This window comes from Penicillium manginii (assembly GCF_028828005.1).
Source record: "Penicillium manginii strain IBT 31320 chromosome Unknown utg000002l:1.0-5564898.0:1.0-5567710.0, whole genome shotgun sequence".
In the NCBI taxonomy this organism is placed as follows: Eukaryota; Fungi; Ascomycota; class Eurotiomycetes; order Eurotiales; family Aspergillaceae; genus Penicillium; species Penicillium manginii.
In genome coordinates, this window is record NW_026643103.1 from 183946 (window position 1) to 204740 (window position 20795).

General features: G+C 48.5%; 10 protein-coding genes across 10 annotated transcripts; 5 read left to right on the forward strand and 5 right to left on the reverse strand.

Moving 5' to 3' along the window:
• Positions 1-346: 346 nt before the first annotated feature.
• N7533_001351 (uncharacterized protein) lies at positions 347-811 on the forward strand (the record flags this gene model as incomplete). Its single annotated transcript, XM_057098001.1, has 1 exon — positions 347-811. The coding sequence occupies one exon, from the start codon at positions 347-349 to the stop codon at positions 809-811; it is 465 nt and encodes a 154-aa protein (XP_056963137.1).
• A 54-nt stretch (positions 812-865) lies between these two features.
• Positions 866-1114, forward strand: N7533_001352 (Bicupin oxalate decarboxylase/oxidase; the record flags this gene model as incomplete). Its single annotated transcript, XM_057098002.1, has 1 exon — positions 866-1114. One exon carries the CDS (start codon positions 866-868, stop codon positions 1112-1114), a length of 249 nt encoding a protein of 82 aa, XP_056963138.1.
• Positions 1115-1763: 649 nt separating this feature from the next.
• Positions 1764-2828, reverse strand: N7533_001353 (uncharacterized protein; the record flags this gene model as incomplete). The annotated part of the gene is made up of 2 exons (XM_057098003.1): positions 1764-2037; positions 2107-2828. 2 exons carry the CDS (start codon positions 2826-2828, stop codon positions 1764-1766), a joined length of 996 nt encoding a protein of 331 aa, XP_056963139.1.
• Positions 2829-4100: 1272 nt separating this feature from the next.
• N7533_001354 (uncharacterized protein) lies at positions 4101-5921 on the reverse strand (the record flags this gene model as incomplete). Its single annotated transcript, XM_057098004.1, has 5 exons — positions 4101-4464; positions 4533-5074; positions 5130-5201; positions 5254-5596; positions 5665-5921. The coding sequence occupies 5 exons, from the start codon at positions 5919-5921 to the stop codon at positions 4101-4103; spliced, it is 1578 nt and encodes a 525-aa protein (XP_056963140.1).
• Positions 5922-6771: 850 nt separating this feature from the next.
• On the reverse strand, positions 6772-7248 carry N7533_001355 (nuclear transport factor 2 family protein; the record flags this gene model as incomplete). Its single annotated transcript, XM_057098005.1, has 1 exon — positions 6772-7248. The coding sequence occupies one exon, from the start codon at positions 7246-7248 to the stop codon at positions 6772-6774; it is 477 nt and encodes a 158-aa protein (XP_056963141.1).
• A 437-nt stretch (positions 7249-7685) lies between these two features.
• N7533_001356 (glycoside hydrolase family 78 protein) lies at positions 7686-10390 on the forward strand (the record flags this gene model as incomplete). Its single annotated transcript, XM_057098006.1, has 2 exons — positions 7686-7948; positions 7999-10390. 2 exons carry the CDS (start codon positions 7686-7688, stop codon positions 10388-10390), a joined length of 2655 nt encoding a protein of 884 aa, XP_056963142.1.
• A 540-nt stretch (positions 10391-10930) lies between these two features.
• N7533_001357 (uncharacterized protein) lies at positions 10931-13386 on the forward strand (the record flags this gene model as incomplete). Its single annotated transcript, XM_057098007.1, has 2 exons — positions 10931-11299; positions 11362-13386. The coding sequence occupies 2 exons, from the start codon at positions 10931-10933 to the stop codon at positions 13384-13386; spliced, it is 2394 nt and encodes a 797-aa protein (XP_056963143.1).
• A 363-nt stretch (positions 13387-13749) lies between these two features.
• Positions 13750-14457, forward strand: N7533_001358 (uncharacterized protein; the record flags this gene model as incomplete). The annotated part of the gene is made up of 1 exon (XM_057098008.1): positions 13750-14457. The coding sequence occupies one exon, from the start codon at positions 13750-13752 to the stop codon at positions 14455-14457; it is 708 nt and encodes a 235-aa protein (XP_056963144.1).
• A 357-nt stretch (positions 14458-14814) lies between these two features.
• N7533_001359 (uncharacterized protein) lies at positions 14815-17134 on the reverse strand (the record flags this gene model as incomplete). The annotated part of the gene is made up of 5 exons (XM_057098009.1): positions 14815-16002; positions 16055-16125; positions 16182-16771; positions 16827-16989; positions 17044-17134. The coding sequence occupies 5 exons, from the start codon at positions 17132-17134 to the stop codon at positions 14815-14817; spliced, it is 2103 nt and encodes a 700-aa protein (XP_056963145.1).
• A 575-nt stretch (positions 17135-17709) lies between these two features.
• N7533_001360 (uncharacterized protein) lies at positions 17710-20091 on the reverse strand (the record flags this gene model as incomplete). Its single annotated transcript, XM_057098010.1, has 3 exons — positions 17710-18994; positions 19047-19149; positions 19206-20091. 3 exons carry the CDS (start codon positions 20089-20091, stop codon positions 17710-17712), a joined length of 2274 nt encoding a protein of 757 aa, XP_056963146.1.
• Positions 20092-20795: the final 704 nt, after the last annotated feature.

Here is a 20795-nt window from a genome sequence, read left to right on the forward strand (position 1 = left end):
TTTTCTCTGTATAGAATATCTGACTTTATTGTTCCAATTTCTCAAATGAGTGCGCTTCATGCATTGTACGAAGTTCCTGATAGTTACTAGTACTATTAGTTGTAAGTTAGACCAAGTCCTGCGACTATTAGTGGGCAGGACAGGTCACTAAATTGTGAGCTGCTAATTGATCCATGGATGACTTCAAATTCAAGTTACCTCCGCCAAAACCTAGGTACAAAGACCGGTTGGGCATACTAGGCTGAGTATATCGCGCAGAAGGCTCGGAATGGTTCAAGTTATCTCTCTACTCTTGGCTAGTGCATCTTTATTCTGACCTCTTGCGAGTCTAGAGGATATGTTCACAATGGCTTCAGGGCTCTCTTCACAATTAAGGGATCCCGAAATTCTAACCAGCACACTGCATCCCCATCTATTCCTTGTTCCAGAAGATCCAAGCAACAATGATCAACCCCTTCAAAAACGCCGCCGTCCACAGCGCCCCCATCATACCAACATCACTATGAGCCCAGAAACCACCAAGAATAACCCCAATAAGCAAGAAAACCACAGCGCCAACCCTGCGCATCTGCTCGGCATTCCTCACCAACTTCGGCGACAGGAAATCCGGGTGCGAGAAGAGATCACAATAAACACTCGTCAACACAACACTAGTGAGAGCATTATACTTCAACACACGACTAGTCACAGCCTGCCCACTACTCTGAAACGCAACCAGAACAATCGGAACCAGAACCAACCAACTCAACGGCTGATTACGCGACGAGTGGAAGATCGTCACAATCAGCGCCGCGACAACGATACAAAGTAACTGGATTGTGAAGGAAGCAATCAGCACCCAGCGCTGCCTCGGCGCAAACACGCGATGAAAAGCCGCAAAGCACAGCGAGCCCAGACAGAATCCTGCAATCGATACGCCGGATTTAATCCAGCGGTCGTCGTCGGTGCCGACAAGGCCGAGGCCGAAGTAGACTGTGTTGCCGGTCTGCATGCTCACGAAGGAGCCCCAGATGAAGACGGCGGAACTGTCGAGAAGACCAGTGATTATGTAGCAGAAGAGGAGGAGGAGATCGCCATGGCGAGGATCGAGGGGTTGTTTGAGGTATGTCGATAGTGAGCGATGCGACCGTGGTGAACGCGACGGGGGGAGCGGTCGCCATTCTCGAGGAGGGGGGATGTTTCTGAGGGCATTTTGACGGTAGGGTAAAACTATGAAGGAGAAAAGAGGGGACTAGGAGACCTTGAACCTCTCGAGAGGAGTTAAGCTTGTCTGGGGTTTAAGTTGCAGTTGCAGTGCGGAGTGCGGAGTTGCGCGTCGGAGAAATGCAAATTTGCCGTGCGGAGACCGGCAAAGATGAACTTGCGTCATCGAATACCCTCGGACTCATCAGCTATTAGTTAAGAGTGAGTTTTTAGTACCTAAGTAGGGGTGACTGCCAAATACTAACTAACTAGTACTCGTCAAAAGTACCCAATGAACATGTGGACAGTGCACATTATAGTCAGACTCGATTCAGCCGCGCGGGAATCTCGCGTAACACTGCATTACACACCTTGACAGTAATATACTAGAGGTAATAGTAATAGACTACTACTACCTAGGTAGTAGTACACTGGTAATGCATATAAATCGCAGAATGGTATATTCGTATCAATACAAAAGAGCAGAACATGTCTCATCGGGTGCGAAACCCGGCTATATACAACTCGCCAATTGTCACCTGGCACAACCCTGGTAGACCCCTCGCAACTTCAACTTGAATTTATTTCTCATAAGGCTGCACATTGCGCATACGACGCAGTGACCCCGAGGCAAAAGTTCGGATTCCCTCCTGGATCCAGGTAGGCATGGCACGTACCAAACTGGCGGCGGATTGGCTGGCCGGCAGGATAATCTGCCCACTGGTTTGGGTGAGAATCTGCTTGCAGATGGCATCGGAGACAAACTGCACGGTCATGATAGGCTGGCGGAATTGGGATTCGTGATCGGTGAGCATCTTGATCATCGGAGTCCGAACCCACATGGGGTGGATGACACTGGTAAGAATTGGATTAGCTGGGGATCACTCAAACAATACTGGGGGTAGTAGTAGCAGCTAAACTCACCTGGTGCGCACATTAGGCGCCTTGTACCAGTATCGCAGCTCCTGGCGAAGGGACTCGTGAAATGCGAGTGCACTGGCCTTGGAGCAGCAGTAGTCGGCCATCTCTCCAAGAGCGACGAAGCTGGCCATAGATGCAATCGTGATGACATGGCCGTGGTTGGCTTTGACCATGGCGGGGAGGAACTCCTTCACCATGAGGAAATGCGAGATGGTGTTGACCTCAAAGGTTTGACGGATCTTAGCCTCGGGCTCCTCGAGAATAGTTCCATCGTGACCGACACCAGCGTTGTTCACCAAGACAGTTGGCTCGCCGTGGTCGCTGCGAATGGCCTTGGCGACCTCGGCAATGTTGGCGGAGGAGGTGATATTGGCCTTGTAGAAGAAAACATTGGATGGTAGAGTGAAATTAGGCTCGTTGATATCCAGAATGATGACGCGCACGCCGGTCTTCGCCAGATCTTCCATGACTTGCTTCCCAATACCACTGCATCCTCCAGTCAAGAGGATGAGTTCACGGGAAGAGACCCATTTCTCATTGCGTGTCCAGTTCTGCAGTGTCCAACCAGAGAGAGTCTTGTTGACATGGCGCACCAGGCCCAACGCGACGATGGCGGCCAGCGCCTTTTGTGTGACGGGCTTGAGCAGCAATTGTTGAGCCGGTTGGGGGAGGGCCGCCAGGGCGGTTTGGGAATATTGCTGGATGAGATCGAGGTAGGCGGCCATGATGGGATATTTCGAGGATGTTCTGTTCACGTCGAGATCATGATCTACTCAGGATCCGGGGTAGGGGGTGATCTCTCTTTTAAAAAGATGAAGCACATCTTGCACGCCCAGGCGAGCCGAGGTCAACGCCAATCATACCGCAATCGGAAACCTTTGCGACTATTTTTTGAATAACATGGAGATCCACATGAAGTCCGCTTTAAATCATAGTTGGACCAATCAGATTCTACCCCGGCCAGGCACAAGCCTAACCAAAGCCTCTAGGAGTTTAGCTTCTTCACATGCTCTCCCCCGCATGCTTCCTTTCTGAGTAGTATGGGGCCGGCAGCAAAGCACAGAGCAAACCAGAGCAGATCATCCTCGGTGGTCCATCGTTCACACCGTTGTGCTCATTGCGCCTTTCCTTGGCAACCCGAACTTCGCCCTTTACTCCACCTGGGCAGTCTTTATGAAAACCACCCCTCCATACCGGACCCCCAATATACTATAGGGTCAACCTCGGTTCAAAATACCGGCCCCTTAAAGCAACCTTCGAGGTACTGTAGTCCACTCCAATAGAACTAGTACTGCCAACAAGATGGGCACCTGGGCAGGTTAGTGTTCGCATTCAAGTAACACAATCACAGTGGAGTTAAATTACAGTTACCTTTCGCCCTATAACCAAGTTACACGCGAAACAATTGTCTGATTGAGTAACCAGTGCGCCACGGTTATAGTTAGCAATCCTCCTCCTGATCGGAAAGTGGGTTTCGATTATGCAAACAATCTCGAAATACTAGAGGTCTTCAAAGACCTGAACTCTGATGGAGTAATCTAATGCGATATCAGTGGATTGGTTAGATTGGTATTTTAGCATCGTCATGCTAGAATCAAAAATCATCCACTAGTATTTACATATCGCCACCCCGGGGGCCTGGACTGGTACCAGGCGAAACATTTGCCTAGTTGAGTACCTAGGTAACCAGTGATCCACCTACCGACGACACATCGTTTATAGTCCTGTGCGTTCATGCCGGCAATTCCAAATACAGGCAGATGAATACATGCAATGTCGAATTGTTGACCAGTCATTATCCAGGATATTGGAGCGCATGCAATGCCCAGGTGGACCAAGTAATCAGATAAGACGCCGAGGCAAGGAACTTGGGACCTTCTCATAAATATTGACACCGGGATTGAGCCAGATGGTCATGTAACTGGATTCATCGGTTTTTGCATTCTTGGAGTACAAAAATTGGCACCTTCTTCCAAACTATCAAGTACTTGTCAAATTCAGGGTTCGCGCTGGTAGCCAGTGAAGCGCCAGGCTGGCACATTCATCTCAAACATCTCATCCAGCTCTTCGTAGGTTCTATCCTTCGTTTCCGGGAACTCATAATAGACAATGATAAAACTAAGCACGCTGGTAGCAAGAAAGATCCACCCCATTTTCCCTCCAAGATTTCCCTCTTCCGCATTGAACATATATGGAACGACGACGTTCCAGACAGTGGAAAAGAAGTAATTGAACGCAAACCCAATGGATTGCGATTGGGCACGAAGTCTGATCTGAGACACCTCTCCCGCAATGGCCATGGCGGGACCAGTTGTTGGTCCCATTGTCCACCAGGTAAGTTCGAGAGCGATTCCGATAGCCCTTGAATGAGTGTCAGCAGTATTCTAGTGAAGCCGTCCTTTATCAAGATCTATTTGAGATATACTCACCAAAGTGCTTTAGGGCTAGAAGGAAAGCAACTTGAAATGCCCATAAGAAGAAAAAACAAAGCTGAAAGTGCGATACCAAAAAGTATAATGGTACGACGGCCAGCCTTTCCAAGAAAAAACCAAGTTAAGATCGAACTCATGATCGCAAATGCTAGTCCAATCTCGACCATCATACCGACGTTAGACGAGCTCATTCCAGCCATGATGAGAAAATATGGGCCATTGGACAAAAAGGTTGCGCCGGTCATCTGCGACAGCCCATTGCAATAGAGAATAATTCTTGTGCGTCGCCAGTTGCCCCCTTTGAAGCAATCGACGAATCCACTGTTACTCGATTCTCCTGCAATCAGCTTCTCATGGTTGTGTACATTTACCATTTCATTTAAGAGAGGAACAGCCCTCGTCTCGTTGAATATCCTCTCCAGTGCTCTCTGGGCCTTTTCGTTCTCGCCTTTTCGAACAAGGTAATTCGGCGATTCGGGTATAAGCCAAGCGAAAACAATCAAAATTGCAGGCCATATCCAACCGATAGAAAAGAGTACCTGCAAAAAGTATTAGCCGCCTATATGCAAGGAAATGGAAGTCGAGGTTGTATACTTGATACGAGGATGAATCGGTGATATTAAGCCTACTGTAGGCGATGGAAGCGGCCATAAGCAGACCGAGGTTCTGTGCGATTTTAGTCTACATCGATAAAGATTATTTGTTGACATTTCCTCACCATGCTGAAGGTGTATGCTGAGAGCATTATACCTCGAAGGCGGAGCGGTGCGACTTCAGACACGTAACTTCCACCAGTAGCCAACGCCATACCAAGAGCCAGGCCTGTAACAATCTTACCGATGAGAAATACCGGGCTAGTGGAAGAAATGTATAGGACGGCGATTCCGGCCACCGAGACTAGACCAGCCAGGAAGAAACATAGGCGGCGACCGAAGGCATCTGAGATCTGACCAATGCCCCAAGCCCCGATCATGCAAGCGACCTGCCCCAAGGCATTCCACAAAGACTGCCAATATGCGGGAATAACTTTGCCAGATGATGTGATTTGTCCGAAATTGTCCCTGGCAAAAGGTGTTCCATGAGATCGTGAAGTCAATTGAATTCGGGAGATTGGGGTATCAGTACTCACTGGAATGCTGGCATGGATAAACAAAGTGACAAGGACATCGTGTCAAATCCATACATCATAGCACCAACGTTGGCAAAGACACATATCGCTATGATCTTAGGATTTAATGAGAGTTCTTCCCATATACTGAGATTGATAGGTTCCTGCCAGTTCTGCTTGCTTGGCGAGGAGGTGTCTCCCATTTGAACGTTCTCGATGTGAACTGATTCATCTTGCTTCCCATGAACCTGGGGCTCGGTAGAGGAAGCTTGTGTCATTTCTGGAGTTTATTGAGGGATCTTGCGAATGGTAAAGTAGAAGGGATAGATTCTCAGAGTAAGAGAGAAAACAAGTGAGCCAGTTAGCAGGAATCACTTACTATAAAAGCTTAAAAAATGATGAAACCCTAAAGGGTCAATGACTTTGAACTTCCCCAGAGCTCTGCTCCCGAGGTCCACATTTACCCCGGATTCAGAAGATCGCGAGGGCCCTTGAGATTGCGGTTTCCCTAATCAACGGAGTGAGATAGCCCGAGTCCGGCCATTGTAGTTTAAAAGGAGCCGTGTAGCTTTGTCCCTCCACTTCCCGAATCCCTGCAGATCAAAGTTTAGTTTTGCGATAGAGAAACGGGGAACCGTAGATAGAACCCTAGAGCATAGTCTTTGAAAGATAGACTTTCCATAAAAAACAAAATGTTAGTCAATATCAGAATTATGAACTAGTGATGCATGCGAATATGTGTGTGGATGATAAGCTATCAAAGGAAGGCAAGCAAAGCAGAAGTCCTGCTGCCTCAGGCATCAAGGACCCAACGAAAGGTTTTCTCAAAATGCCATCGAGAGGATGATGGTAATTTCCTACTTTCTACTGACTAGAGAATTCTGACGATTGTATTAATTGCTACTATATCACTAATACTAAAGGTCACTTCATAAAACCGTTAAATCGCAAGAATTTGTCGAACGGGTAGTTAAAATACTAGGCATCCATATTGCCTTCCATGTAGATATCCTAGTCATTCGCATATACAGCGCTTGATAAGTACACATGGATGTGCCACTTTCGGAGATCTGATCTTCTGTGGAATTTGAGAATTGGAGAAATTACCCGCTACCTAGTATGTGGGAGCTAATAATTGAAAATCTTCAAATCAGGCTCGGCGCGACTTTCGCTCTCCCGAATCAACTCTTGAATATCCCCTTTCCCAAGAAACCACTTTTGAAAAAGATTGCAGACGATTCGCTGCATTTTCCCATTTTCAATCTCATAGTAAGCCCAGACGCGAATTTTTATTATGTCCCCCTCCTCCACCGCATAGCCGAAGACGCCCTCCAGCTTTGAATTGTACACAAAGTACGATTCCATGATCAAAAGGACTTTGTGAGAATCATTCATCACAACCATCGGAACGACGTATTCGTCACATACGTCGAAAAGTGGAAGATAGTGTCCGCGAATACCGTCTTTGCCGTAGAGCATTCCCGTTTTGGGATCCGGGATGTGTAGTGTCACGTCCTCCGCGTAGAATGAATATTGTTTTTCAAAGTCGTGAGCGTTGAAAGCACGCATGTACTCAAGAAAGTTGGCACGAGTTATGGCTGCCATTGTGAGAAGGATAAGGTAGGAATGATCGTATTTGGTGTTTCGTGATGAGATATTCGTGGATAATATTTCCAACGTTCAATTTACTAATCACTATGGCTCAGGTCAGCCTTATTTGAAAGTATATTATGAATCTAATTCCGGTCCAATCCTGGTCAAAATTGTTGATATCCCTGTACAATAGCTCGTGGAGCCGATTTTGAATCCCGGCATATTTCATGGTGGGGGAGATAAAACTAGGTCTGCGCTACGTTGCTCGCTTTATACCCAGTCCGAAAGCCCGAGCCTCCTGTAAGGGATGTTTCGGTGAAATGCATACCGAATTTTTGGACAAGGAGAGTTAGAACTGTTGGAGAGACTTCGTGCCTCCTAAAAGCTGTGAATTACGAAAATACTGCAGTCCGCCTTGAGCTGGAACAACCAAGAAACCCTTCAACATCATGGCGCTACAAGCAATGAATCTTCGAGTCAATCTTCTGTCCGAACCTCTTGGTATCGACTCTCCTGAACCCGAATTCTCATGGCAACTTCTCTCCGATCGAAACTCAGTTTTGCAGTCTGCATATGAGATTCAGGTTTCTTCCGAGCAATTTACCGCCACGACTAAACTGATATGGAACAGTGGAGTCATAATCTCTGCTTCCCTTGGTCTACTCAATATACTGGATCTCCATTGGCCTCGTGCTCACGTTATTTCTGGAGAGTACGTTTATATAACCACTCCGGAAATTACGGGTCATGGAGCCAAAATAGCTGGTTCGAGACTGCATTTTTGATCGGATCATCTGAGCTAAGCGCCCACTGGGTCACGCGTAAACCGATTCCGAAACAAAGCGAAGACCGAGACGTCCTTTACTTCCGACATAAGGTGGATGTACCGGATAAAATACTTCGAGCGAGGCTATATGCGACAAGCTTGGGCTGGTACAAGTTTTTCATTAATGGGGTGAATATTGTTGGCCGACAACAAGTCCCTAGGTGGACACCATTCCATCACAGCATTGAATATCAAGTATACGATGTCACTGTTTCCATGCGTGAAGGCCACAATATACTGGGCGCCATTGTCGCTGATGGCCATTTCCGTGGAGAGAACGGCGGACTTGGCCATCGAAACTGTTACGGGAACCAATTAGCATTCTTTTGTTTACTGGTGATCGAACTACAAACAGGCGAGCATATTTCGTGTTCAACAGACGAAAGCTGGACCGTGAGTACGGGTCATATAGTTCGTTCCGATCCTAAGGCAGGAGAGGTTGCGGATTTTACGATTTCAAGCGACTGGGAGCATGTTGGGGATAATGCTTCAAAGAAAAGGTCCTGGGAGGCTATTGAAGTGTTGCAACAACCGACTATGAATCTCATAGCAGAGGAGACAGGGAGAGTAGATGAAATTCGTCGCTTGCCGGCGAAAAAGTCCTGGTGGTCTTCAAGTGGCAAGAATTTAATCGACTTTGGTCAAAACTTCTCAGGATACGTCAGGATCAAGCTTCATGGAAAACGAGGCAATAAGGCTATTCTTACCTATAGCGAAGTCTTGACACCAGATGGCGAGCTTGATATCGACTATATCGAGCCTGTCGGCAAAGGCCAGCCTCAACGTGACGAGGTAATTTTGTCAGGGTCCGATTGTGATTTTTTTGAACCAATGTTTAGTACTCATGGATTCCGATACCTGGAGATCATTGGAATCGAGGAACTCGTTCCGCTGTCGGACGTGGAAGGAGTGGTTGTCTCGTCGCAGTTAGGCTCAATTACTGAGTTCAAGTGCTCAGATTCTCGATTAGAGAGGCTCTACAAGAACACGGTTTGGAGCTTTTTATCGAACTTTACAGACACTCCTACTGATTGCCCGACCCGTGAGAGATCCGGTTGGACAGGAGATCTGCAAATATTTTCGGCAACCGCTGTACTAATGGCGAGTGACGTACAGAGCTTCCTTCGTCGGTACTTGCGAAATTTATCGACGGAACAGTGGGCAGACGGTCGCATTCCTCCATTTATCCCATCTGGCGACTCGGAATTTTCAGGTGTCACATTTCTCTCCAAACTCACGGCAAGCTCTGTTGGCTGGGGCGATGTGTCTGTACTTCTTCCCTGGCTTATGTACGAGCATTTTGGGGATACTGCGATTTTAGAACGACAATATACCAGCATGAAACTTTGGGTGAGATTTCTCGAAGATACAGCGAAGAAAAATCGCAGCTGGACTCGGTGGCTATGGGGTTGCTCAAAAGACATAGAACAATACATCGTTGACACAAGGTTCCATTGGGGTGAATGGCTACGGCCTGGCGAGACTGGCCTCTTACCGATGCTAGGGAACCTCTTCTTGTGGCCGAATGCTGCTGTTCCAACTGCCTATTTTGCAGAGTCCAGTCGAATATTATCCAAAGCTGCGGAGTTGTTGGGGTATATAGAAGACGCTCGATACTTCAAAGATCTGGCTTTGAGTGCTAGGGCTGCCTGGGGCACAGCATTCGTACGTGAAGGAGGGTCACGGATCGGCTATGATAAACAAGATGACTACGTGAGAGCGATTAAATTTGGTATGCTGTCCGAAAGAGAGAAACAAGCAGCCGTAGATCGTTTGGTCGAGCTTGTTGAAAAAGCCAATCATCATCTGGGAACAGGATTCTTAAGCACGGGTGATCTTGTTCCTATCCTCTGTGAAGCTGGACGTGTGGACACGGCATTTAGTTTGCTCCTTCAAAATAGCTCACCGTCCTGGTTGCACGCAGTCGACCGTGGAGCAACCACGATATGGGAATCATGGGAAGGATACACCCCGGATGGAAAGGCCTCGCTCTCACATAATCATTACGCACTTGGAGCCATTTCTGGTTGGTTTATCAGTGGCTTGGTTGGCCTTCGAGCGGAAACACCTGGCTGGCGACATATTCTTATCGCACCTCAAACTGGAGGGAGTATCGTTCATGCGCAGGGAGCTATTGAAATACCCTTTGGCAAGTTAGCCTGCTCTTGGAGACACGAAACGGGTGGAAGCACGGTGAAAATTGACCTACAAATTCCGCCGGGGACTTCGGCAACATTAAGAATGGGGCCTTGCAGTATACCGGACATTGGGTCCGGACATCACAGATTTTTATACTGTGACCAAGAAAATAAACTAGAAAGGACCTAACCATAAGTCAATATTTTGGTACTATAAGAGCCACCATCTTCTTTAAATTACACATTCAAGTCGTTAGATTCCTCGCTAGTGAATCATCTACAACTCCGTATTTCCTGAAATTGCGAGTCTCCTTGATATTCACTAGGATGATCCTTTATACGGTTCCCCATGTTGTCACGCGGAAGCTTTGGTTTAGGCTGATGTGCCTCAGGCATCAATGATCACATTGTTGTCCGACTTCTTCCTATCTATTTTTAGTAATCTCACATACCATTATCACTCTAATATTGGAGGCTATATGAACTGACAGACTCAATGGAAAATGAGCCGACAGGTTCAACCACATGCACAGATGGTTCGGCATGTGGACTGGTCGGGCTTCGGGTTGGTCAAGACCGGAGCCCCAGACGTTGAATGCCTCAGGCGACAGTTTTTGCGTGACATAACAGAGGAATAACTCCATTCCAAAGGCAGGTTTACCATTCTATTCATTCGCACAGAACATTTCCTGCAAAGTGAAGACCTAATTCCAGGCTTTGAATCAAAGACATGGCACGCCATTGGAGTGAAGAAACCAGCTGGATATGGATTCCCGATTGGGATGAGAAAGATGAAGTGGCCCGAATAGTAAAATTTCGACTATGCTTTGAACTTGAGGAAGTTCCTGACAATATCGCCATCAATGTCTCTGCAGATACACGCTATCGGCTATTTGTCAACGGGAAAAGCGTATCCTTCGGGCCGGCCAAAAGTCATCTGGGTGAATGGAACTACGAAACAGTGGATATCGCACCATATTGTAGAATCGGAAAGAATGTTATCGCTGCACAAGTATTACGGTACTCTGTAATCTACCCAGGCAATATGTCTCTCACCCGAGGGATTATTCCGGGATTCATTCTACATGCTGCGACCCTGGTCAGTACCACATTGACATTCAACCTCCTTGCCATGCAATGCAAATTAACAAATAAATACAGCCCATGATTTCAAGTGATAAGGTATGGCGCTGCAAAGCCGACGAGGCTGTTCGCATTTCCTTCCAGGAAGCATGGAACCCTGCGCTAGGTCCATCTTTCATAGCTACCAACGAGAGGGTTGACGGATCAAGAGCTGATCTCGGGTGGTTGGATGCTGAGTTCGATGATTGTACTTGGATATGTGCCATCAAGTTCTCCATGAAAGCTCCTATGCTTCCAATAATGGAGCCCCGACGACTCGTGGAAAGATCTATTCCCCATTTCCCAGAGGTTCTCATGCAGTTCAAATCAACCATTGAACGTGGTAAAACCTCCGAAGATGAGGCACAACAGTGGAACAGGTTGCTTTTCCACGACCAACCGCGCCTAATTGATGCGAATAGCCGTGTTATCGTGACTTTTGATTCCGCAGCGCTTACTACTGGTTCCCTACACCTTCGGTTCCGGGGAGGCGCAGCAGGAAAGATTCGTGTCCGGTGTGCTGAGTGTTTCGAAGAGCCTCCAGACATAAAATCTGCCGATCCCTTCTCACGGAGGAAGAAAAATCGCTCCGACCACTCTGGAGATCTCATAGGACCTGACGATTATTATAATATCAATCCGGAAGGCCCCTCGGATATGGAAATGATCTATGAACCTTTCTGGTTTCGTACTTTCCGCTATGTGGAACTCGAAATCGAAACCTCCACAGCACCGATTGAAATATTAAGTTTCAACTTTCGAACGTTCCATTATCCTCTCCAGATTGAGACTTATTTTTCGAAGTTCCCCTCTCAGGAGATGTCGAAGATATGGGATATCAGCTTGAATACTTTGAAAAATTGTATGCACGAGACCTACGAAGACTGTCCATTCTACGAGCAGAATCAGTTCGCGATGGACGCACGACTGCAGATTTTCTTCACTTATCAAATATCTCACGATGATCTTTTAGCAAGAAAGTGTATGCAGGAGTTCTATTCAAGTCGACGGGCGGATGGACTCATCGAGACACATTTCCCTGCACCATTTCCAGTCGTCAACATTCCTTACTTTTCGCTCTACTGGATTCTCATTATATACGACCATATGATGTATGTCGGAGACGAACACCTCGTCCGGAAATACTTAGGCACAGTCGATGGCATACTGGACCATTTCCACCAGCGAATCAATAGTGATGGCTTAGTTGGTCGCTTTGAATGGGATGTTTGGCCATTTGTCGATTGGACCAAAGAGTGGTCTTCAGCTGCCAATGGTGACTTCCGCAATCTGGCTGTTCCACCCGCGTATCGCCGCTCTGGTGTTCTCACCTACAGCAGTTTGATATATGCCTATGCGCTGCAAAGAGCTGCTTCTCTGTGCGACTTTCTATCTCGTCATGACACGGCCGCTGAATATCGTGAGCGAGCCTCACAGTTAAATCAAGCAGTTATACAGCATTGTTTCAGAGGTAAATTCCTGGTAGATGCACCAGATAGCCCTGTTGAAGAGCGCAGTCAACACGCGCAAGTGTTTGCTGTTTTATCTGGCGCCCTCACCGGAGACTCAGCACAAGAAATTCTTCTTCGAGCTCTGTATGATCCAAGCTTCGCTCGCTGTTCATATGCAATGTCGTTTTATGTCTTCGAAGCATGTAAAATGACGGGGCTTTATGATCGACTCCATGACTCCCTGCTGCAGCCGTGGCGCGAGATGATTGACATGAATCTCACAACATGGGCCGAGTCCGAGGCCATGCCACGCAGCGATTGTCACGGATGGAGTGCAGTCCCCATTCATGACTTCGTGGCGAATGTGGTAGGTATCACGCCAGCGGCGCCAGGATATGAGACGATCCGGTTTGAGCCTCGTAGGAAACACTGGCAGACACTTTCTGGTACTTTTGCCGTTCGTATGGGGCAGCTGCATATCTCTTGGGCAGTTGGAGACGCAGTAGAACTGACCTCGACCTTCGACGCCAAGATCGAAGTATGCGATGCAAATGGTACAACACGAGTGTATGAAGTTCCAAGAAACAGCAAGATCATACTGGATATTGATTAAGTGGATGCTTGTGAAGTCTTAAAGAGATACTTATGTATACAACCTAATTGTATACATTTTATACTAGTACTATACAGTAGTAGTACTAAGCTAGAAACGGCAGCTTTGGTCCACTCTGAGTCCCAATTAGGCAGCTTCACATCGCTCCTTCCTCTTCACCTTCACTCGTGACTTCTCCAAACATCAACAGATAAACAAAGATTCCTTGGAAGGATCCAAGCTTCAACCTTTCCTTCTTCAACCTCCTCCCTCCAGTTTGAATCTCTCACCTTCAACTTCCCCGGTTTCCACTTCCAAAAGTTGCCCTACTTCGAGCTCAGTCCTCCTTCCTTCTACCTTCCAAGAACTCTACTGTTGTCCACAATGACATCCAGTGTGTCAAAAGACGCATCCACCACCCAGGCAACAAAACTTCCAGAGATCAGACAAGTCAACATTCCCAGTCTTTCAAAACTCGAAAAAGACGGCTACTTCTCCTCCTGGTCTGCCCAAGTACACGCAACTCTCAAAGCCCTTGATATCGACAGCGTCATATCTAACTTGTCCCGCCCATCAACCGAGAATGCAAGTTACGCGAAATGGAGAGCTTGGTCACTTAACGTCCGCTCATGGCTTTTCGGTCAGATGGCCAACGATATGGTCGACTACGTTCTCGTTTTCTACCGCAAACAAGGAGAAAAAGGCCCCCTCCCTCGATACGCGGACGAGATGTTCAAGTTAATCAAGCTTGCTGCCCATGCCTCCACGGGACTTCTCCCCCAGGCAATCAAGTCGTTGTGGTTGAATCGCCGCACTCAATTTTCGTCTCCCGAGCAGTACATCAATCGGTGGAATTCTGCAGTGGAACACGCTCGGTCACTCGGTCATTCACTTACCACCTACATGGCTGCGGAATTCATGTGCCTCGAGCTCGAAGATGAGATGCCCATGGAGGTCGCGAATATTCGAGCTAAAATGCAAGGAAACGAGTCGGAATTAGAAGCCTCGGCTTTATCCGAGCTTTGCCAGGACCTTCTTAATGCGATCAACGGGAAGAAGAGTGCCCTGCTGGATGACGCCTTTGGCTTGTGAAGGCCCTCGGAGGACAGATCGGAACACCCGAGTTGAAAATGGAATAGTGAATGAAATTTGCTGCGTCTATCGATCATCCTATGTAACTGAGTACCTGTATTTCTATCTTTATCTTGCCCTATGCTATACTTTCCTAGGATTTTATGCGGCGCGCCATCAATTCTATTTCAATTTCATGGTTATTACAAAATGATTTCCTTGGTAACCAGGGTACTCCTAGTAATATCCCCAGCAACAGCGCTCCTAACTTTATCCTACCTATGCACAATTCAGGGTACCTACTCAGTCAACATTTAGGTAGATTACCGTGATAATGTTCATCACTAATACCATCTATCGATGCTGGATAAATCGCTGCTATAAGTCCCCATAAACCAGCACGATCTTCTCACTTCCCCGAAAGATCAATCGTCGGTAAATCAGACATATGCAGCTTCGCACTCCCATACGGACGAAGAGTAGCCTCAAAGGTATCCCCAAGACAAGACCGCTCACTCTTGGGAATAGGCGAATCCGGCACACCCTGAAAATCGGCCAATCGATCAAACAAGCCTTGGCAGTGATGTACATTGGCAGCTGGCCATCCTCAAATGTAGGCGAGGGTAGTGACCCGCCCGACCCGGGGTGATATTCTAGCGTCGATGGATCGATGGCCACGTTCCAGTCGGTCGAGTTCAAAAGAACATAATCTTGTGCATCGCTGGGGTAAGTTCCTGCGGGGTATTCCTTCTGGGTATCATAGAACTTGGGAGGTCCGGAAGTGCTAGTGTGAGGAACGTGCAGTGCGTAGAGGAGGGCTCCACGGTAGACAGCGACAGTATCATTGGCCCGATCGGCGGTGACAAGGTCCATTCCTAGTTCGTAGGTGAACTTGGTTGTTCCGGATGGAATGTTGACTTTGATAAGGTCTGTCTTTGGGTCCTTGGATGCGCCGTCATCATTTGGCGATCCTTGGATCTTGGCTTGGGTGGCCCATTCTGGAACGCGAAGATATAGTTCGAAGTCGATATCGCTGTCAACAGTATAGGATAAGGTATTGCCAAAAGGATAATCGGTTTGACAGTCCACCGAGACCTTTTTCCCTTGGATTTGTGTTTGAACTTGGCCCGGGCTGAGCAAGGAATGGACAATTCCAGTATCTCCATTCTTGAGGAAGCTGTACATTGTAAACTTCGGATATCCTTGCGGATGATTTACGGTGCAGCAGGGATAGTCAGGCTCAACTCCAAAGGTCTGACTAAGGGAATTAGTATTCCAGAACGGCTCGTCTGTGAGGTTCTTGGAATATGGCTGGTTGGGCTGGGTCACGTATTGATGGGCCCACCAATCTCCAGAGAGAGCGGCCGGAAGAGCATTGAATGCGGCCAGCTCGGCCCGATCTGCGTACGAGGAGTCTCCGAGAGCGAAGTAGTTGTAGGCGAGCGAGTAGATGGTTTCAACGTTTGTGCATAACTCGGAGCCATAGTAGGGATTGAGGCCGTCTAGACGCTCATCAGCAAGGATAGTACCGGATGCCGCGCCGTGATATTTGAATGTCCAATCCACCTGAGAATGGTCAGTCAGTTACATTTCGCCAATCATAATTTTGAGCACCTACCCCGTTCTTTGCAGTTGTGACAAGACTCTCGTTTGCATTCGAACGCCGGTAAACAGCTGCGAACTTCAGGCCTGGGAAATAATATTTAGCATCAAGACAGTGACAATCTCCCAGACATCCCACTTACTCTCAGCAACGGTGACACCATGCAGGAACTGCCATTGATCTGTAGTCACCGACTGCGGAAGGTCGTTCAGATCTTCTGTAATGTAACTACCCTCGGAGTACCATCCCTCCCATTTCGAAGCCCAATGATGAATCATCTCAATATTCTCCTTCAACATCTCAGTCTGGTTACCGGGGTGATAATCCAGCATCCACTGCAAACTGACAATCATATCTTCAGTCCGAGCCTGGAACCAAACATAATCATCAGCAGACACCTTATCACCCTCATGATAGATCATGCCAGTTCCATTGTTCTTGAGCATAGAATTCATAAGGCCGTTAAACCGATAAAGCGCGTCAACAATGGGCTGTTCGTATTTCGGATCCGCATCAGCGAGATTGGTCAATCCGAGGAAAACGAGAGTTCGCGCCCAGATCATTCGCTCGCCGCTAGCGAGAGTCTCGGGTCCAATCCATCCATCTGGCTGGATACGGTCCAGGATAGAGTCGACAACGGTGGAAACCTGGCCTATCAGACGATCATCTTGCAGCGTATAGGCGAGTGGCACTAATCCATTGACCCAATATGGAAGTGCCTCGTTCAATGAACTGTATGCCCAAGAATCAGTCCGCTGTTCAAAGTCGCCATGCACGTCGCATTTACCTGTACTCCTGATCACCGCCGATCCAGGAAGAGTTCTTCACATATCGGAAGAAGTCAAAGAGATGACCTGCAAGACCATCCGCGGATGCCTGGAGCTCGGTTCGTAACCATCCGTTCGGGGTGATGCTGCCGAGTGGGAATGGTTCGTATGTCAGGGGGAGCACTAGACAAACCGATTAAAATGATTTGCTCGTGGCAAATATTGGTTCGTACTCACATCCAGAAGATGTCTCACTCTTGCTTGCAAGACCAACGCTCACCAGCGGGAGCATAGCAAGCACAGAGGCGCCGCGGAGCCGCATCTTCATAACTAGCGACTGTTTTGTTGAAGTAAATTATCGACGGGATGAATGACTCAAACATGATAAATTCATGGACACCTTATAAAGCTCTGCGCTTTGAGCTAAAGAAATTTCCTAATGGAGATTCTTAGAAGGGGTCTGATGGTGAGGGGAAATGTAACATTGAGGCGAGGCCGTGCGGTAATTGCCGATATCGTCAGGCATTTGGTGTGCAGATCAGTGGAGTGGACGCTGAGCACAGATCGAATAACCTCGTGCCATCGGTATTTTGCCTAAAGAAATTCTCCGAAAGAACGTTAGGTTGGATTTATGCGGAGCGGAGCGACGGGGCCGAGGAAGTTAAATTTGTCAATACATAGTTGACTCCGAAGTTTGGATGCTGACCAGGTGGAATGAGACAACTTCCATGGCAATTCCGTATTCCTCGTCTAAATCATTCAGGTAAGCGTGAATATTCTTCTTCCTCTAGGCGTTGTAATGTCAAAAAAAAAAAATGCATTGCTATAATTATAGTAAAGTTTTCAAATCATACACATAGCCGACCAAAACCGGCATTCTTAATATCATAAATTCCATATCAATTAAACATGAATGACAGTGCCATTCTCCTTGCGAGCAAATTCAAGGAAGTCCTTGAGATCATTGTGCTGGGGCTTGCCAACCACAAAGACCGCAGGCTTACCATATGGAGCAGCGACACGAATAGTCTGGCCACCCTCATACTTCGCCCCACTCCAAACGTGAGTGAAAGTCTCCTTACCGGGCAGGTAGACCTCAACGCTAGTGCGACCGGAGTCAACAACAGGAGCAACATACAGATCGGCACCGAGGTAGAAGCTCTCGTAGCTAATGCTCTTCGCCTTGACGTCATTGGGGTGATAGATGACGGGCATACGAAGCAAAGGCCAGCCAAGGTTCTTGCTCTCGGTATCCAAGATTCTGCGACGGTACTTCGCCAGACTGCGGAACATGCGAGCGTTGTACGCATAGTAAGCGTAGGTTGTGGAGTTGGAGTAGAACTGAGCGTTCAGCTGAGGGACATTTCCTTCGTGCGAGCGGAAGACAGCGCTAGAAACGGCGGAGAGCTCTCCCCAGCGACCCAGGAGTTCGGCGGTACGGTTGACAACACCGCTCTCGAGCCAAGTGGTAGTGTATCCACCGATCTCGACGTGACCATGGGCAAAACCGGAAAGACCCATGTGGCCCATGACGGTGATGGAGGACTTGATTCCGTCGTTCAGACCCCAGTTGGTGTTCTGGTCACCGGCCCAGTAGAGGTTCATGTAGCGCTGAGATCCCAGGGCGGACGATCGCTGGAACAGGATGGACTCCTTGAAGCTGGAGACACTCTTCGTGAGCGAGTGGTGCAGCTTGGGCCAGTCGCGGGGGTACTGGTTGTGGTAGAACATCGGGTCGATGCTCTTGTTGTAGAAGCGGGTATCCTTGGTAACGGGGGTGTATTCACCAAAGTCACACATGTAGCCTGAGACGTTCGCGCTGAAGACCTGATCGATCAGAACATCGCGGAACCAGCTGCGAGCGGCGGGGTTGGTGAGATCAACGATTCCGGCATCGATGCCGGGACCGCTGGAGACGATAGAAGTAGAGTTGGTGGTGGCGTTCTGGATCATGTATCCCTTCTCGCTGGCCTCGAGGAAGAGGTCACGGCGGTAGCCGTCGGGCTTTGAGCTCACGTTGGCAAGGAAGGGGTTGATGTAAGACAGGGTGCGGACGTTGTGCTGGTCACGGAGCTCTTGAACGAACTTCTTCCAGGTGGGGTAGAGCTTCTCGTCAGACTCCCAGTTCCACCACAGGCGGGAGACAGTGAGCGACATGTAGGAGACGCTCTGAGAGTGAGTACCAGACCTATTTGTTATTAGTACGAAGATATTATCAAACCAAGTTAGAAGTATCTCACCAATCCTGGAGCCAAACGGCTGCGATAGGGCAGTCCTGCTTGAGACCCTGGTCGACAATTCTGTTCACCTTGGTCTGGCCACCCTGAATACCGAGGACGGCACCTATTACATGATTAGAATTTCTTCAAACAATTGTAAGGAATCGGGAGGGGACCCACCAGTGTCCACCCAGCGGGGAAGCTCGGCCATTCTTCCAGTGTACTCAGTCAACTTGGTGATACCGTCCAGCATGTTTTCAGCTTGGATAATGTAACCGTCGACAGTCGGGGCAGCATAACGCACGGTGACGGCCTCAAGATCCTTGAAGTCGAACTTGGTGTACGCAGTGCTCTCCTCGGCAAGGTGGAAGACACGGGCGAGGGAAGAGATGTACTGAGGAACAGCAGAATAGGTGGTGAACTGGTCACCACCAGAGAAGTAGCTATCCGCATTCTCAAGATCAGTGGTAGGCTGGTCACCACGGCCAACACCCTGCTCACGCGAGAAAATCGGAACGGACTGGTTCTTCATGGAGGCAAAGGACCCCTGGCCACCCAGTCCGTAGAAGTCCTCGGACTTTGAGGAGGCGTAAGTCAGGAACAGCTTGGTTGCAGCATCCTTGGAGGAACCGGGCTTGACATCGACATGGAAGGCAACACGGTCTGAGAGCTCAGCAGGCACCCAGACAGCAAATTTGAAGTCGACAGACTCGTCGCCACAGCCGGAAAGAGTTCCCTCGACGACGGCAGCCTTGTCGTTGACACTGCCACCCCAGGCAGACTGAGTAACATGACGGATGTGCTGGTCGGTACACTTGTCGTTATCAACATCGGTGATGTTGAATGCACCACTTGCCCCGACGACGACGTCGTCGCCAGAGGAGGCACTCAGGAAAGGCTTCCCAGCAACAGTCTCCCAAATGGAACTATTTCCACGGGCAATAGACAGGTGGTTGGAGTCTTTGTCGACAGTCAAATCAAACCCATTACCCAAGTGCAATGAGGCCTTTGCCGCTAGGGCGGGCACGGCGATAGTCGCCCAGATCAAAGCCTTTGGTCCAAACATCTTGCAACGGCAGTTTTGGCTGAAGAACAATAAGCAGCGCGACCCTCGTCGTAGTATTTAACTGAAGCTGACTGCATCGCGCTACTTTCCAAAGTTGCTCCGAAACTGCCGAGATCCCAATTGCAGGCCGCTCCACTATGGAGAACTCCCCGTCAACGGCGTTCACTAATCTCGATGACGGAGAAGCAGAGATGATTTCGGGAGGTCTGCAATGACGATCGTCTGCAGGCCCTGGTATCGTTGGTTGTTTCTCCAGACTTAACCCCACTGCTTCGGATCCACTCGGGTCGTATCGAGCAACCGCTCGGTAAAAGTCCGGCTCGTCGTCTAAATGCATTGCCGCACCCCACGTTCTTCAAAGAATATCGGAGTATGCGATCAGGGTGCAGAGGTTTCCGTGAAGAACCTGATCTTGAAAAATACACCCACTCGGATCGATTCCTAGCCACGACTTTGCGGAGGAAAGGGTCGAGGGAATCGGCATCTCTCCTGGTTCCCGCGCCGCCCGAAAAACTGTGGGGACTCCACGTTGTTGGATTGGCGGGGCCAAAGTGACGCAGGAGGCACGCTATGAGCGCTAAAATGGCAAAGTAAAGACCTGACGAATGAGTTTGACTAAATTGTCACGGGCGAGGAATTGACTTTGCGGCGAGATATTCCGTCTGCAGGTGTTGGCTCATTCTTGCACGGGATGCCGACATCGA